Source organism: Chrysemys picta, chromosome 9, assembly GCF_011386835.1.
Source record: "Chrysemys picta bellii isolate R12L10 chromosome 9, ASM1138683v2, whole genome shotgun sequence".
Taxonomy (NCBI): domain Eukaryota; kingdom Metazoa; phylum Chordata; order Testudines; family Emydidae; genus Chrysemys; species Chrysemys picta.
In genome coordinates this window covers 32,145,759-32,161,563 of record NC_088799.1, presented here as the reverse complement: position 1 = coordinate 32,161,563, position 15,805 = coordinate 32,145,759, and the positions used below count along the sequence as shown (strand labels likewise).

The following is a 15,805-nucleotide window of genomic DNA, read 5'->3' as shown; positions in this document are numbered from 1 at the left end:
ACGGACGTATGGTAACCCTATCCCTGACTGAGTTTTTCCTAAATCTTCTTGTCAGAGGAAGGAATTATCTTCCTCCCACTTCTCCCCTCAGCATTGACAGTGGTTCCACTCCAAAACTCAGGATGGATCCAGTGGATTTGTAGGAGGCTCATGCCCTCCCTGTGTGCAGCAGGTGATATATAAGGAGGTAAGTGTGGCTGGGGAGATCAAAACTCATTCTTCAGCGTGGAAGGTGGGGTTCTGAATGGTAGGGAGCAGAATGGACTTCAGCAGGCTGTAGTTTACAGCAGGCTTTGGTTGCTGTGTTATGTAATATTTAAATAAAATCAATGGAGTTGTTAGATATAAGCTCTCTGTGTCCTTAATAAGAAGAACACACTCCCTAGGGAGAATCTGTGGCTCCATACCAGTTGTAGTGATCCCTACTGCTGTCCTTAGCTTCTTAGCTAAACTGCCAGGGAGTTGTTCTGCATGGAGGTGTGTGTGTGCACATGTGGTGTGTCTGTGTGTGGGTGTGGTTGTTGAAGGTATGGAGGGGCAGAGAGAAATGGGCATTCCTCCACATGCCTCCTCTGTGTCCAGCCACCCTCTCCTCAGCCACGCCAGTGTGACCCTTCCACTCCCCTACCATATTGGAAAGTAATCCAATTTGTTTTGCTACATTTCCTTTGTTCAAGTTTATTTTCCGTGAATCAGAAATCATACTCGTAAAATGTAAAATCAACATTGATTCCAAATTTAAAATAAGCTATTTTATGATTGGGATTTACTCCATAAATGTAACAGATTTCCTTACAAGTGGTCTCAGGCTATTTTCTATGGTGAATAACTTGCATTTTCTCTTTTTCTTCTTTTAAACATCCTCATGGAGAGAACTGACATGCAATTCGAAATTTGGGCCCATACTTGATCCACTGACTGTGCCTGCAGTAGCATGCATACATAATCTCCCAATGTAGACCAGAAATAACACACGATGGGGACAAATGCATCCCTGGAGTAACTCAACTGAAATCAACAGAGCTACATGAGGGACGAGTTTAGCCCAATATGATCGTGAACAAAGCAGGTGCACTTAGATATAGAGATGTAGCCGTATGGAAATAAATGCTTGACAAAGAAACCTGCCAGTATACCAGGGTATTGCTGCCTCCAGGAATTAAAATCTGCATCCTGTGGTGTACACAACATATGCTTGCTTACACCCACGGCTGTATGTAATTTTGTTTTCCTTTTGAAAATCAGCTGTGCCATATGTGCCCTCTAGTGGGACTGGGTAATAACACAAATTGTGGTTCTGCTCTGAAAAGTACCTTTTTACTCAACAGATCAACTCCCTGTGTGTATTCAGAGTCATACTCACGTTAGACTCCAAAAAAGTTTTGTACATTTTTTTAATCTTACTGCAAAGCTAATGCAACAATCAGCAAGTGAGCTGGATTCTATTCCTGCTGTGCATCAACAAATTCCAATTGCAGGACCAGATTCTGTGCTCAGTTACACTTGTGTTACCCCCACTGAAGACTTAGAATGTATACAGTGGTAATTGAAGGCAAAACTGGAAGAGAATGGGATTGAATAGGTGTAATTCTGGAGAATTTGGCCTGCAGAATCTTCATTGTGATGATGACTGAGTCAGAAAAAATCCATCCTGACTTTCAAAAACCAGACTGAGTCTGTTGGGTTGGCAGTTAGAAAATATCCATCTCTTTAGCTGTAAACTAAGCAAATTTGGTATGGAATCATTGAGACACAATACACATAGAACCCCAGGATGCCATTTGAATGAGTTATCTCTGAGAGGCTTTTTACTAACCAACTGTAAATTTTCTGTACTCATAAAATAAGAAAACAGCAAACAAATCAATTACCACAGTAACACAAATGATAATTTTAATAAGAATTTGCTATGGAAATTCAATTTCTACTGTTATGTTATTTTTACCAGAAATCCTGTGTAGATTACAAAAAAACATTAATTTAATCCATGCAAGGTGATTGTTTGAAAAATGAAAGAGGAACAATTAATCTCTGTATTATTTAGTGTGTATGTGCGAAAGAGAAAGAGATGGGGGTGGGGGGCGCAAGGTCTCCCAAATAAAGTCAGCCTGAAACATTGTTTAAGGCCAGAAACAAAACAGTTTTCTAGTTAGATTACATGGAGAAGATTCCAGCACCATCCTCCACAAACTAGGAGTGGGTAGCTTCACCAGGCTGCCCACCTGGACATTGTGGATCATACTCTTCTTCTCAAAATCCTGTCATCCTTGGATTTTGTGAACATGCTTGACTGCTCTCATACACTGCCCCCCAATCTCCTCCCTTTAATTAATGATACAACCCGATCTTCATCATCATAATCATGGCAACAAGTTACAGGTCCTCATCCCAACTTTAGGAACAGGCTATCTTTGGCTGACATTTCATCTTATCAAAGTTCTGTAATATAACATGGTATATCAACAAAGCACCCTCATGATGGCAATTGTGTATGTAGCTGTAGCATGTCCATTGACTTAAACGGGACCTAAGTACAAGGGTGCTTCAGTGTTTTGCTGATGGTAACCAGTACCTAAAACTTTACCCAGCCAGTGCAGTATGGAGCAGTAATGTAAAATGCTTTTACCAGCTCATCTTGCTCAGAAGCTGGGCAACTATGTTCAACACTAGCTGATGCTTCCTAGAGTATATCTACACTAGGATAAGAAACGCGTGGCACCGAATCACAGAACACAGGTCAACTAACTTGGGCTAGCAGGATTTGGGCTGCGGGCCTAAAACTAGCACTGTTGACATTCAGGCAGTCAGGCTGGATAACGCAGGCTTTGAGACCCTCCCCACTCATGGTGCCTCAGTGGCCAGGCTCCTCCAACCTGAGCTTGAACATCTGTAGTGCTATTTTATTGCCCCACAGCCTGAGCCCTGCAAACCCAAATCAGCTGTCCCAGGCCAACTGCAGCTGTGCCACAGGCTTTTTATTGCAACGTAGACATATCTCTAGTGGCCTTTGTAGTCAGCCAGGTAGAGCCTGTAGCAGTAATCAAATCTAGAGGCAATAAGGCATAGATGTAATTTCTTCCCCCGCCCCCACTGAAGTCCAGATTCAGCAAGACACTGCTTAGTTTTAAGCACATATATAGTTCCACTGAAGTCAATAGGTTATTCATATGCTTAAGTACCTTGCTGATTCAGAACCTGTCTTTCCCCTCATTCATTTCCCTCCCCTTCTCTGTCCATTCTTGGTCCCTCCCTCCCTCCCTTCCCCTTTGCTCTGCCCCTTTCTTTCTGCTCATGTTCTTTCCTTCTTACCTCTCTGCCCACTTTCAGTTCCCTACCAACCTGCCAGTTGGCTTCTCATCCCATTCCTGCTTCGTTTTTACCTCCTTATGCCACCAGCCATTTTTCCTCGTTTCTCTATCCTTTCCCCAGCTTTCTTCCCTAAATATTAAGGGCATTTTGCTTCCAAAGTTCTGAGCTCCAAGCTTGCCTCATTATCCTACCCACTGCAAGGGCCTGGGAGAAGTAGCCACTCCTGCAGCACTCGACTGGTGATCTTCTCCTGACTTTGCCTCACAGTGACATTCATGCTACAGGCAGAATGAGAAGCAAAGTCCCAGCTGCATCAAACAGTGCACATCTGGTGGCATGGGAAATGCATAAAGAGAACAGCTCCCAAAACTGAGAGCAGGATCAGGAAGGGAATTATCATTTGATCAAAGTACCAGAGCGAACATAAAAACATAAGAATGATTGTACTGGTCAGCCCAATGGTCCACCTGTCTTCAGAGAGTGGCCAATGCCACTATCTGCCTAATCCTCCCCTCTGTTACACCCCTACCAGCACACTACACTCCTGGGGCCTTATTCACCACTCTCTTACTCCAGTGTTAAGCTGGTGTGACTCCAGTGCAATCAATGGAGTTACACCGGGGTAAAACTTGTGTACGTGATGGGAGAGTCAGGCCCCCGACACAAACGCAGCACACCGCAGTATGTTTAACTAGACGGAGCCAGCGACTCGCAGCGGGGCTGGCAGCGCGCTCATCAGGCCGAGGCAGGCCCGCCGCCGCAACCCAGCCGTCCGCATCGCTAGTTCGGCCATCGATTCGCCGCACTTCCCCCCCTCCTCAGCGTGGCCAGTCCCCTTCCCTCTTCAATCGGTGCTCGATTCTTTGCCGCCAGCGCTGAGCCAGGGAGAGAATCAAGATGGCGGACAAAACGCCAGGCGGGTCGCAGAAAGCCAGTGCGAAGGTGAGGCCACCCCGCGGGCCCTGCAAGCGGCTCCGCTGCCCGGGGCCCGCTTGGGGCAGAGAGGGTAGCGGCATCTATCCCCGGGGGCGGGGGAGCCAGGGCGCGCGGCACGCACGGACCCAGGTGCGCAGGCCGTGCGGCCTGCTCCGTCCCTCCCCTCCGCGGCGTTACTGCGGGGTGCTGGCGGCGGGATGGATGGATGGGGCAGTGGGGCGGCGGGGAAGGGCTGGGGCAGATAGGGCAGCAGGGAGGTCGGGGTCCAGGGTTTCTCCTACTGCTTATCTAGCAAGGGGGGGGGGGCGCGTCCTAAGGCCTGTGGGATGTGCCCCTCACCCTGCACCATCAGCCCGCGGGGCCCCCTCCGGCCCCCACTGCTGGCACCACGTTCTCCCCGGGCGGGGCAGAGCGGGGTGCATCTGCAGCCTTGCTCCTCTGGGTTTGCCCCCTCCCAGCGCTGCACTTTTGGGGGGTGGGATCGATGCCCCCCATTACCTGGATTCATGTTAAAATAGTTCTCTTGCTCATTTGGGATGGATTTTGTCACGTTTTTGTTTCAATGAAACACTCACAATCTCAGTAGCTTTATAGGGCCTTGTTTGAAGGCCTTATTTTTGAAGCTTCCTGCTCTGGTGATGAACACGTTTGTTGTAAATTTCAGTTCCAGATTGAAAACATTTCCCCTTTACTCTCTGTTTTATGCCTAAATTATTTGTTATAACGTCTCTGTTGGGGTGCGTGGGGGCAACTCAGGTGTTCTTAGGCCATGTTTACATTACCATTTATGTCAATAAAAGTTACGTTGCTCAGGGACATGAAAGAAACACCCCATGAGGAACATAAGATTTGCCAGCATAAATGATAGTGTGCACAGCACTATATTGGTGGGAGAGTGTCTCCTGCTGACATAGCTAGCCGCTCACTGGCGTGGTCTTATGTCAACCAGAGAGCTCTCTCTCCCTTTGGCATAGAGTGGCTACATGAGCAATCTTACAGCTTCAGGGCTGCATCCGTACAGCTGTAAGCTCACTAGTGTAGATGTGACCAGTGACTCTGGAGAAACAGAGAAATATCCACAATCACATGGCAAATCAGTATTTTCTAGTATCTGATTCCTAGTCCTGTGCTCAGACTGCTAGGCAGTTTTTCAGATGTTTTTGGCTTGACAACTTTGCAGCCTCATGGAATGCACTTTCTCTGTGTTCCCAATTCCCATGGCTGACATTATTTCCTATAATACTGGAATAATCCAATATTTCCTACAATCCTGCAGCAGCATTTTCACAGATCCTGTGCCCCCATGGAGTCCCATTGCAGTTGTAGGATTGGGGCCTATGAACTGTATCCTCTTGACTCAAAAGTCTAGAAATGTTTGGAGTTTATATTTTTGTGGTAGTGGGTGGAAATGAGGAAGAGGTTGTTATAATAATCAAAGGCCCAATCCCGCAGACACGTGCATGTTCTTAACTTGATTCACATAGGTATTCCCATTTCCTACTTTGGAAATATTAAAACCTGTTTTGGGATTGTTTCCCAATTGTGGATTAGAAATTTGTAGTTAGTTTGAAATTGACTTTTCTGTTTCCATCTCCTGCTTCTCACTTCTGGTTGAAAACTTTGGTGTTTTCCCTCAGTGAGCCAACTTTTTTGTCCATAATTAACACTGCTGAGGATTGACAGGCTTGAGTCAAAACTATATGGTAGCCACTGGCTGGCTTGTTTAAAGCTACACAGGAAATCTGCATTTGATCAGGGTGGATGCTTAAGAGTAATACCCAGAAACGGGAGAACCTTTCATTGCCTGAATCTCCCACAAAAGTGAGGAATCAGTAAGGACTATAGTCTACTCCACTCCAATGGTTGGGTGCTCTCCAGCACCTGGCAACGATTCTAGGGATAGTGAAGCCATAAATTCTCTTCCACTTAGTCCCACTGCAGGTATTAAGCTATGTCTACACTGTGGACCTTACAGTGGCTCAGCTATACTACTGCAGCTGCACCACTGTAAGGTCTCCTGTGTAGCTGCTCTATGATGGTGAGAGATTAAAGCACTTCCAATGAGTGGCAGTAGCTATGTCAGTGTGAGAGCGTCTCCCGCCGACATGGAGCTGTCCACACCAGTGCTTTTGTTGGTGAAACTTATGTTGGTCTGGGGTGTGTTTTTTCACACCTGTGACCAACAAAAGTTTTGCCGATAGAAGTGCTATTGTAGACAAAGCCTTAGAGTGGCCAGCCAGTAACAGTATGTAGTTCTTTTTCCTAGCAGTTGGCTATTCAGTCTTCCCAAGTGGAAGGGTTGTGGGCCAGGAATAGGATATGGGACTTGGAGAACCAGGATTCTATTTCCATTGCTACTCAATACGTAAATTATTTAACCTCTTACTCAATTTTTCCTTTCACCAAAATGGGGATAACTTATCCTGCTCAGATGAAATGCACTATATATAGGTATTACATCTATAAATGTCCCCCATCACTGGGATGTTGTTTTTTTCCATTGATTTATTCCAAATATGGTCAGAGAGGCTTATTTCCCCAGCCACTGCCTTCAACCAGGAAGCGGACCCAAAGTCTGGGAAGGGAAAATATACTCTCAAGCTAAACTTTATATATGGGGATTTAGGGGGTGGTGGAAGTGTTGAAAACTGTTCTTGTATTTAAGGGTAATTAGGAAGAGGTACATTAAAGTGGTGACCTGAATCAATATTTTGCCTTCCTCTGCAGCAATGGGCATGGGTCATTAGAGTAAACAGTGGATTCCCTGTAACTTGAAGTAAAAAATTGACATTTTCATCACTTAACAGTGCAAGGAAGTGCGCATACTGCATTGGTTTAAGTGAAGCAGTGTATTAATAAAAACTGGGAAATAGCACTCACCTACTTATGAATGGGCAGCTTTCTCTGGTGAGTTACTACGTGCCAGGAACAGTGAAGTAAAATCTACAAAAATGTGCTGAGTTCCAGTGTGGTTGCTGTCCATAAGATTTGAAGGGGCAGCGGTGTTAACTTTCAGGTGGTATTTTAATTTTCATTGTGTTGCTACTTAAACTTGTAAGCAGGAATAAGAGAGGCAGGTACTCGCTCCTTGGCATGTGGAAAAATATAAAAGTATGTGTCCTTCTCTTTCTTCCTCTGCTTTCCAGCAGTGGTGGGTTGAATACCAGCTGCGCCTGCTTTTACAAGTTTAGCAGTAGCAGTATAGTAATAAATTCAAATGTCATGGGCTTCAGAAGAAATGACTTCTAATTCTTTATTCAGGTCTACAAGTAATATGGATTTAAATAATGAAATAGCAAATACTCTTAGGTATGAAACTTAATTTCCAGAAATTTATGCTTATTTTGATATAAACTTATTGTAGACAGGTATGTTAAGAGGTGGGGTGAAGACAGTTGTGGGCCTTGAAAAATGCACTTGCTCTTAGTGAATGGGAAGATTTCCCTTTTGAGCATTGGAACTTAAACTATTAGTTTCTACTGAGTTAAAGTTTATATCTGAGTATAAATTTGTAGCTCTTAAAATTTCAAGATAACCCTTATAATATGGGCAGATACAACATTGTGTGACACATCACCTTCATAACAAAATTAATGTGGTGGGGGTGGGGCCGAGGGGTTCGGAGTGTGGGAGGGGGCTCAGGGCTGGGGCAGAGGGTTGGGGTGCAGGGGTGTGAGGGCTCTGTTTGGGGGTGTGGGCTCTGGGGTGGGGCTGGGAATGAGGGGTTGGGGTGCAGGAGGGTGCTATGGGGCTATTGTGGGGAGAAACGTCTCTCTCCTGCAGCAGCAGCACCTGGGCTGGGCGGGGGAGAGGCGCTTCTCCCAGCTGCAACAGCTCTGCAGCTGCAGGATAGGCGCTCCTCCCCCAGCCCTAGCAAGTCTGAGCTGGGGGAGGGCCTCCCTGGGTCTGGGTTGGGCTTCTCTGGCCGCGGATGGGCCCAAGCTGGCCATGTCACCCCAGCAGATCCGGTTGACCCATATGCGGCTGGATCCGGGCTGCTCCGGCTGCCCTTGAGACCGGCCCAGGCTGCGCCGCAGCAGAGTTGGGGCTGGGGCGGGGGTGCCCCTCCCCTGGCCGTGGCAGGTCTGCAGGCGGGTTCCTTGAGCGCCTGCCTGGTGCTAAATAGGCTGCTGCACGGCTGTGCAGCTTGCTGGAACTTAGTTGGCTATGTTCCGAAATTAAGGTTTGTGAAGTATTTTGAAAAGAATGCTCTCAGTGTGTATTTTAAAATGTTTTTTCATGTAGTACTGTGGAAGTGATATGACTCTTGTAATCCAACTATATTAGGGAATTTAAATTAAAAAATTTAAATTAGAACATAAGAACGGCCATGCTGGTCAGACCAAAGGTCCATCTAGCCCAGTATCCTGTCTTCGGACAGTGGCCAATGCCAGATGCCCTAGAGGGAATGAACAGCATAGGTAATCATCAAGTGATCCATTCCTTGTCACCCATTCCCAGCCTCTGGCAAACAGAGGCTAGGGACACCATCCCTGCCTATCCTGGCTAATAGCCATTGATGGACTTATCCTCCATGAATTTATCTAGCTCTTCTTTGAACCCTGTTATAGTCTTGAGCTTCACAACATGCTCTAGCGAGGAGTTCCACAGGTTGACTATTAATTTCATTTGGTGACCCCTAGTTCTTGTGTTATGAGAAGGAGTAAATAACACTTCCTTATTTACTTTCTCCACACTAGTCATGATTTTATAGACCTCAATCATATCCCCCTTTATTCGTCTCTTTTCCAAGCTGAAAAGTCCAAGTTTTATTAATCTCTCCTCATATGGCAGCTATTCCATATCCCTAATCATTTTTGTTGCCCTTTTCTGAATCTTTTTCAATTCCAATACATCTTTTTTTGAGATGGGGTGACCACATCTGCACTCAGTATTCAAGATGTGGGAGTACCATGGATTTATATAGAGGCAATATGATATTTTCTGTCTTATTATCTATCCTTTTCTTAATGATTCCCAATATTCTGTTTGCTTTTTTAAATGCTGCTGCACATTGAGTGGATGTTTTCAGAGAACTATCCACAATGACTCCAAGATCTCTTTCTTGAGTGGTAACAGCTATTTTAGATCCCATAACTTTTTTTATAGTTGGGATGATGCCTCTTATGCTTATCAACATTGAATTTCATGTGCCATTTTCTTGCCCAGTCACCCAGTTTTGTGAGATCCCTTTATACTCTTAGCCGTCAATTTTGGACTTGAGTAATTTAGTATCATCTGCAAACTTTGCCATCTCACTGTTTACTCCTTTTTTCAGATAATTTAGGAATATGCTTAATGGCACTGGTCCCAGTACAGATTCTTGAGGGACCGCCACTATTTATTACTTTCCATTTTGAAAACTGACCATTTATTTCTACCCTTTGTTTCCTATCTTTAACCAGTTACTGATCCATGAGAACACCTTCCCTCTCATCCCGTGACTCTTTACGTTGCTTAAGAGCCTTTTGTGAGGGACCTTGTCAAAGGCTTTCTGAAAGTCAAAATACACAATATCCACTGGATCCCCCCTTGACAACATGTTTGTTGAACCCCTCAAAGAATTCTAATAGATTAGCGAGGGGTGATTTCCCTTTACAAAAGCCATTTGACTCTTTCCCAACATATTGTGTTCATATATGTGCCTGATAATTCTGTTCTTTTACTATAGTTTCAACCAATTTGCCTGGTACTGAAGTTAGGCTTAACAGCCTGTAATTGTCAGGATTGTCTGTAGAGCCTCTCTTAAAAATTGGCACCGCATTAGCTATCCTCCATTCTCTGCAACGAAAGCTGGTTTAAGCGATAGGTTACGTACCACAGTTAATATTTCTGCAATTTCATATTTGAGTTCCTTCAGAATTCTTGGATGAATACCATGCGGTCCTGGTGATTTATTACTGTTTTATTTATCAGTTTCTTCCAAAACATAATCTATTGACACCTCAGTCTGGGACAGTTTCTCAGATTTGTCCCTTAAAAAAATGGCTCAGGTATTGGAATTTCCTCACATCTGGTGTAGTGAAGATTGTTGCAGAGAATTCATTTAGCTTCTTCACAACTGCCTTGTCTTCCTTAAGTGCTCCTTTTGTACATTGACCCCACTACTGGATTATCAGGCTTCCTACTTTTGACGTACTTAAAAAAAAAAAATTGCTGTTAGATTTTGTGTCTTTTGCTAGTTGTGCTTCAAATTCTTTTTGCCCTGCCTAATTATATTTTACACTTGACTTGCCAGAGTTTATGTTCTGTTCTATTTTCCTCAGTAGGATTTGACCTCCAATTTTTAAAGGATTCCTTTTTGCTTGTAACCGCCTCTTTTACTCTGTTGGTTAGTGAAGGTGGCATTATTTTGGTCCTCTTACTGTGGTTCTTTTTTTTCATTTGGGATATATAATAGTTTGAGCCTCTATAGTGATGTTTTTAAATAGTTTTCATACAGCTACCAGGCATTTCACACTTGTGACTGTTCCTTTTAATTGACATTTAACTAGCTTTCTCATTTGTATAGCTTCCCTTTTTGGAGTTAAATGCTACTGGGGTGGGTTTCTTTGTTATTTTCCTCCCTACAAGGATGTTAAATTTAATTACACTATGGTTGCTATTACTGAGGTTCAGCTAAATATACCTCTTGGACCAGATCCTGTGTCCCATTTAGGACTAAATCAGGAATGGCCTCCCCCTTGTGGGTTCCTTGATTAGCTGCTCCAAGAAGCAGTCACTAATGGTGTCTAGAAATTTTATCTCTGCATCCTGTCCTGAGGTGACATGTACCCAGTCAATTTAGGGATAGTTAAAATCCCCCATTATTATTTGGTTTTCTGTTTGTGTAGCTTGAGCCCTGTGCAGATACAAAAATGTGGATCCGCATCTGATCTGCTAGGATCAACCCATGATTTGACCTGCGATCTGCTAGCTGTCTTTTCATAGAATATCAGGGTTGGAAGGGACCTCAGGAGGTCATCTAGTCCAACCCCCTGCTCAAAGCAGGACCAATCTCCAGACAGATTTTTACCCCCGTTCCCTAAATGGCCCCCTCAAGGATTGAGCTCGCAATCCTGGGTTTAGCAGGGCAATGTTCAAACCACTGAGCTATCTCCAGGCATTCAAGTTCATCCATCTTTGTATTTAGACTTCTAGTATTTGTGTACAAGCACTTATAAAATGTATCAATGTTTAGTTGTCTATCTTTAAGTGATGTAATTGAATAGAACTTTTTTGTTTTTTGTTTTGTTTGTTTGACCTTATTATAATGGACTTGATGGTCACCTCTGTAATTTAGATAGTAAAAATATTTCAGTTCTAAACTCCTGTTTCAGGTGTTTATATCTTTTTGAAACTTAGGGCAAACGTTTTCAGGGTTTAAACGCTGCTTTATATTGAATTATTTTTGGAATGTTTGAACAAAATTGTTTGGATGCAAGCGGAGAGGGGGAAAAACAGCAGGCCCTCCGTTAGCAGGCAAAAAGGGTATTTTTCAATCAAGTTAGCTTAATATGATTGAAAAGGCCTATTCTAGGCTACAACACAGCTGGATAGCAGCTTCAGACTTGTTACTCTGTATCTTAATGAGTGTTAATATAACACATTTGAAAAGTTCTCTTAACTCAATCTAACACAATTGAAAAACACAACCTTTTGCAGACTCACTTATGTTGTCTACACTTAAATCGCTACAGTGGCAAAGGTGCAGTATCACTTCAGTGGAGACACGCACTACAGTGACAGGAGTGGTTCTGCTATCGTAGTTAATTTATCTTCTTGAGAGATGGTAGGTAGTATTGTCTTCTCAGGAGGTTAGATTGGCTTAACTATGTTATACAGAGGTATGGATTTTTTTATGCCTTTGAGTGATATAACTGGGTTGACCTAACTTTTTCATGTAGACATGGCCTCAGACAGTTTGGAAGAAGGAAAGGCAATAACCAAGAGAAAAAAGTTAACAGTACTGGTTAGTTTAATTGTTGCTATTCAGAAACGTGGGTAGCAGTATGTAAATGTCAAGCAATGACAGTTTCCTTTGGGGTACTTGTAAAACTGTGAGCAGCAGCAGAGGCAGGGACTAGAGTTATTCATGGGAGAGTAGTACTTGAAAAATAGATTCTGCTGTAATGGTAGAGTAGTGCAAACTCTCCCCCTTTGCAGCAGCCAGGAACAACTGGAGGAGATTAGAGTGTCACATTTATTAGACATCTATAAGTAGAATCTGATACAAAAGCTGGAGTCCAAAACAGTCTCTAAAGCCGCACCTTAGCAGAAATTCCATCACCCTTCCTGGTATTTAGGGTTGGTTTCTTTCCCAGCACATTGCTGTTGGATCTGTTGGTGGAACATGGCACCCCCCTGTTTTTTACATCTTCTGTCTATTATGTTTAATCTTCTAGCAAATTTACAAATGTTACATGATCACATGAGTGGATTAAAATCAATGATTTTATAAAAAAATAAAAAAATCAATTTTTTTGATAAAATAGGCTTTTTGAGGAAAAAACCTCTAAATATAGTTTTAACTAAGATACATTATAGCTCAAAGATGTCTCATCATGGAATGGGGATTATAAATTCTAATTCTATAGTATGAGACAATATATTCATGTAATGTTTAAGAAAAGTTTTGTAAATGAGTTTCAATAGTTCATGGATTAGGGACCCAATCTTATGGGGTTCCAGGGGCTTCTGTATAGATTATTTAGGTTAATCTTTCTATTTACCCAATGTTCTCAGTGCTCAGTCTAGAAGATACCATCAGATATGGTTAGTTTTGCAGTTCTCAGACTGTGGATTTATGTCTTCAGAGATAACATGCTTGTTAACAGCAAAAATGTTTTGAAATAAAATAAAGAATATCGAAGTGAGAAATAACAGACCTCAATCCTATTGTCCCTCTGCAAATTTATGTACACAGAGTCAATCCCTTACCTCTCTCTAAAAGTGCAAAGTTTCAAAAAGTTCAATGAACAGAAGATTGTTGGGGTGGACAAAGAGAAGAAGCCTGGAGATAAATGTGAGAAGGGAGGGACAGGCAGTAGAAACAAAAGTGGAACTGTTTGAGCAGCATATTCCAGAAGTCTTGAGGTCTTTCTGAGTGTAGCCTTCATAGATTTGAGATCTTCCATACCATTCTTTCACTAGAAGGGAAAACGTATAATGGCAGCAGGCCGTAAAAGAGACCCAGTTTGGGAATAAGAATCATTCAAGAAATATGTTTGCTGATGATGTTTTAAATAAAGTCACACCAGTGAACTGGTGGAAGTCACTTAAGCACTTGGATTCAGAGACTGTTGACACAATAATCTCACTTTTAACAGCAGTAGCTTCTTCTGCCGGTGTAGAAAGAATATTTTCTTCCTTTGGACTAATTCATTCCAAATTGAGAAATCGATTGGGACCTGAAAAAGCAGGAAAGCTTGTTTGAAGGTGAAGACGACTGAGTTAGCTGCAGAAGCCAATATTTTAAGTTTCTCGTGTAGACCTGGCTGACATAGTTGATTTAATTTTTTTAAACATTTCATTTATTTTATTTAAAAACAATTTTATCAAAAACAAACCTGATTTTAAAAAACAAATTCATATGCTTGTTTTGTTAAAATATTATAGTACAGACCAATTTACGCGCGACTGTTGGGAGTCAAGCTGTCACGATCATGTGTTAATGGACCGTGGGTTAAGAGGGCCATGCTGAAATATCTTAAGATATCTATATATACATGTATAATTATCTAGGATTACATACGTATTAACAGCATCCCAAATACTGCAGGCCTATCTGTTAACGGCGCTTTGCAAGAATATAAATTCAAATGTGTAATCTAATAAGATTATTACTACTACACAGGGGTGAAAGTAACTCAGGACACTTGCGGGGGCGGCACTGGCCCGTGGAAGGGGTGGGGCTAGGGGTCAGCATCCCCCAGCCAGCCCTTTCAGGCTGTCTGGCCCGACCACCTGGGGTTCCCATGGCGATTTAAAGGGCCTGGGGCTCCGGATGCTGCTGCTGCGGTAGCAACGTTCAGAGCCTTGGGCCCTTTTAAATAGCCGGCCCAGGGGCAGCTGCTCCCTTTGCCCCCTCCCCCTGTTGGCGGCCGAGGGGGGGCAAAAGAGGCAGGGACCTTAAAGTGCTGCAGGGTCCATTGCTGCAGCAGCACTTTAATATTGCTGCCCCTCAGTCCCTCTCCCTCCCCCGCCCCCCGTCGGCGGTAAAGATGTACAACACGTTTCCGCTCCACACTTCCTGTTGATTTCTAGGTCAGTGAGTTAGTGAGCAAATCTGTAGCGCTACATAGCAAGTTTCTGTATCTCGTGTTAACTAGGTAGCACTGGGAGCATGGCGCTACCGCGTGTTAAGCAGATTTGCGCGTAAAGGGGTCTGTACTGTATATGTTTGCTATTGAAGAAAAAAATCCAGAATACATAATGTTGTTGTTTTAGTTAAATAAAACAATTTAAATGTCTGTCTGGTGATGTTCTCCTCCTAATACAGCATGGCAAGAAAATCCTCCAAATATTAATGATTAGCCTGTTGAATTCGAGATAGTTCACTTTCCAAAGACTTCATAAATATCTGCTTCAATTACCTTTGGTAAATGAAATAACCAAACAATCATTCATTTCTGATATAGCTGTAAAACTAATCTGAAAAGTTTTCAAAATAAATCACTTTAAAAATGTATAAGTGTGTACCTTCTAAAAATGAAACCTACATCTATCTTTGAGTTGTGAAGAATATGTATTAAGGTTATAACAACCAGCAAGAATGCACTTTTATGTAGAAATCCATGATTAAATCGAGTCTTCCTAACTAGTGATTTAAATCAAATCCACCCTGTCACATACTCTCTCTCAAACAATAGTGTACAGTATTGTTCTCTATAACTTTACAACGGTGGCTATGCCTATACTACAAGCTCTGTTAGCACAGCTGTGTCAGTTAGGGGTGTGAAGAGATGTGATCCCTGACTGACATAGCTGTGTTGACAGAAGCTCCTAGTGTAGATGCAGTTATACTGGCAAAACTTCACTTTTACTGGTACAGCTTTCTTCTTTCGTGGGAGCATGAGTGTTACTATACCACTATAAAATGCAGCTTTGCCGGTATAGCTGTGTCCATGCTACGAGTGGTTTTCTTGTATAGTATACTGATGTTCCTATACTGGTAATATACTTTTTGTGTAGACATAGCCTAAGTGTTATGCTTCATATGCTGGGTAATATGCCTCTGTACCTGCCTCTGCTGATGCTCATAACTTTCCAGTTCCTCTAGTAAGGAACTTACAAGGGTTTTGTTAATTTCATTCTGCTGCTTAAGAGAACTGTGGGTAGCAGCACAGGCACTGGAATTTTCAGCAGCCCCAGGAAGACACCACTGCATCAGTTCATGTTTGGAAGGTTATTTTCAAAACAAAGGTTAGAAAATTATTTTCTTAAAAGGGGAGAATTTCAAATTATGTCATAAGCCTTCCATGTTTTCCTTAGCAAGTGGGATGGGTGGGTGTTTCAAGCTTTGCTGTGCTCCTGTTATTTTTCAAAATATGATAATTTTAATGTCTGGTAAACCAAATCA

At 42.8% G+C, this 15,805-nt stretch overlaps 1 protein-coding gene across 15 annotated transcripts in view; it reads left to right on the top strand.

The window, feature by feature from the left end:
• The first annotated feature begins 3,968 nt into the window (after positions 1–3,968).
• Positions 3,969–15,805, top strand: part of U2SURP (U2 snRNP associated SURP domain containing) — a 65,519-nt gene continuing 53,682 nt past the window's right edge. For 8 of the 15 annotated variants that reach the window (XM_065557939.1, XM_065557935.1, XM_065557946.1 and 5 more), the window contains exon 1: positions 3,969–4,251. In XM_065557939.1, coding sequence (XP_065414011.1) covers positions 4,207–4,251 — 45 coding nt within the window. In that variant the 5' untranslated portion in view covers positions 3,969–4,206. The remainder of the gene's footprint in view (positions 4,252–15,805) is intronic. The other 7 variants (XM_065557945.1, XM_065557940.1, XM_065557942.1 and 4 more) reach the window with 5 other exon arrangements.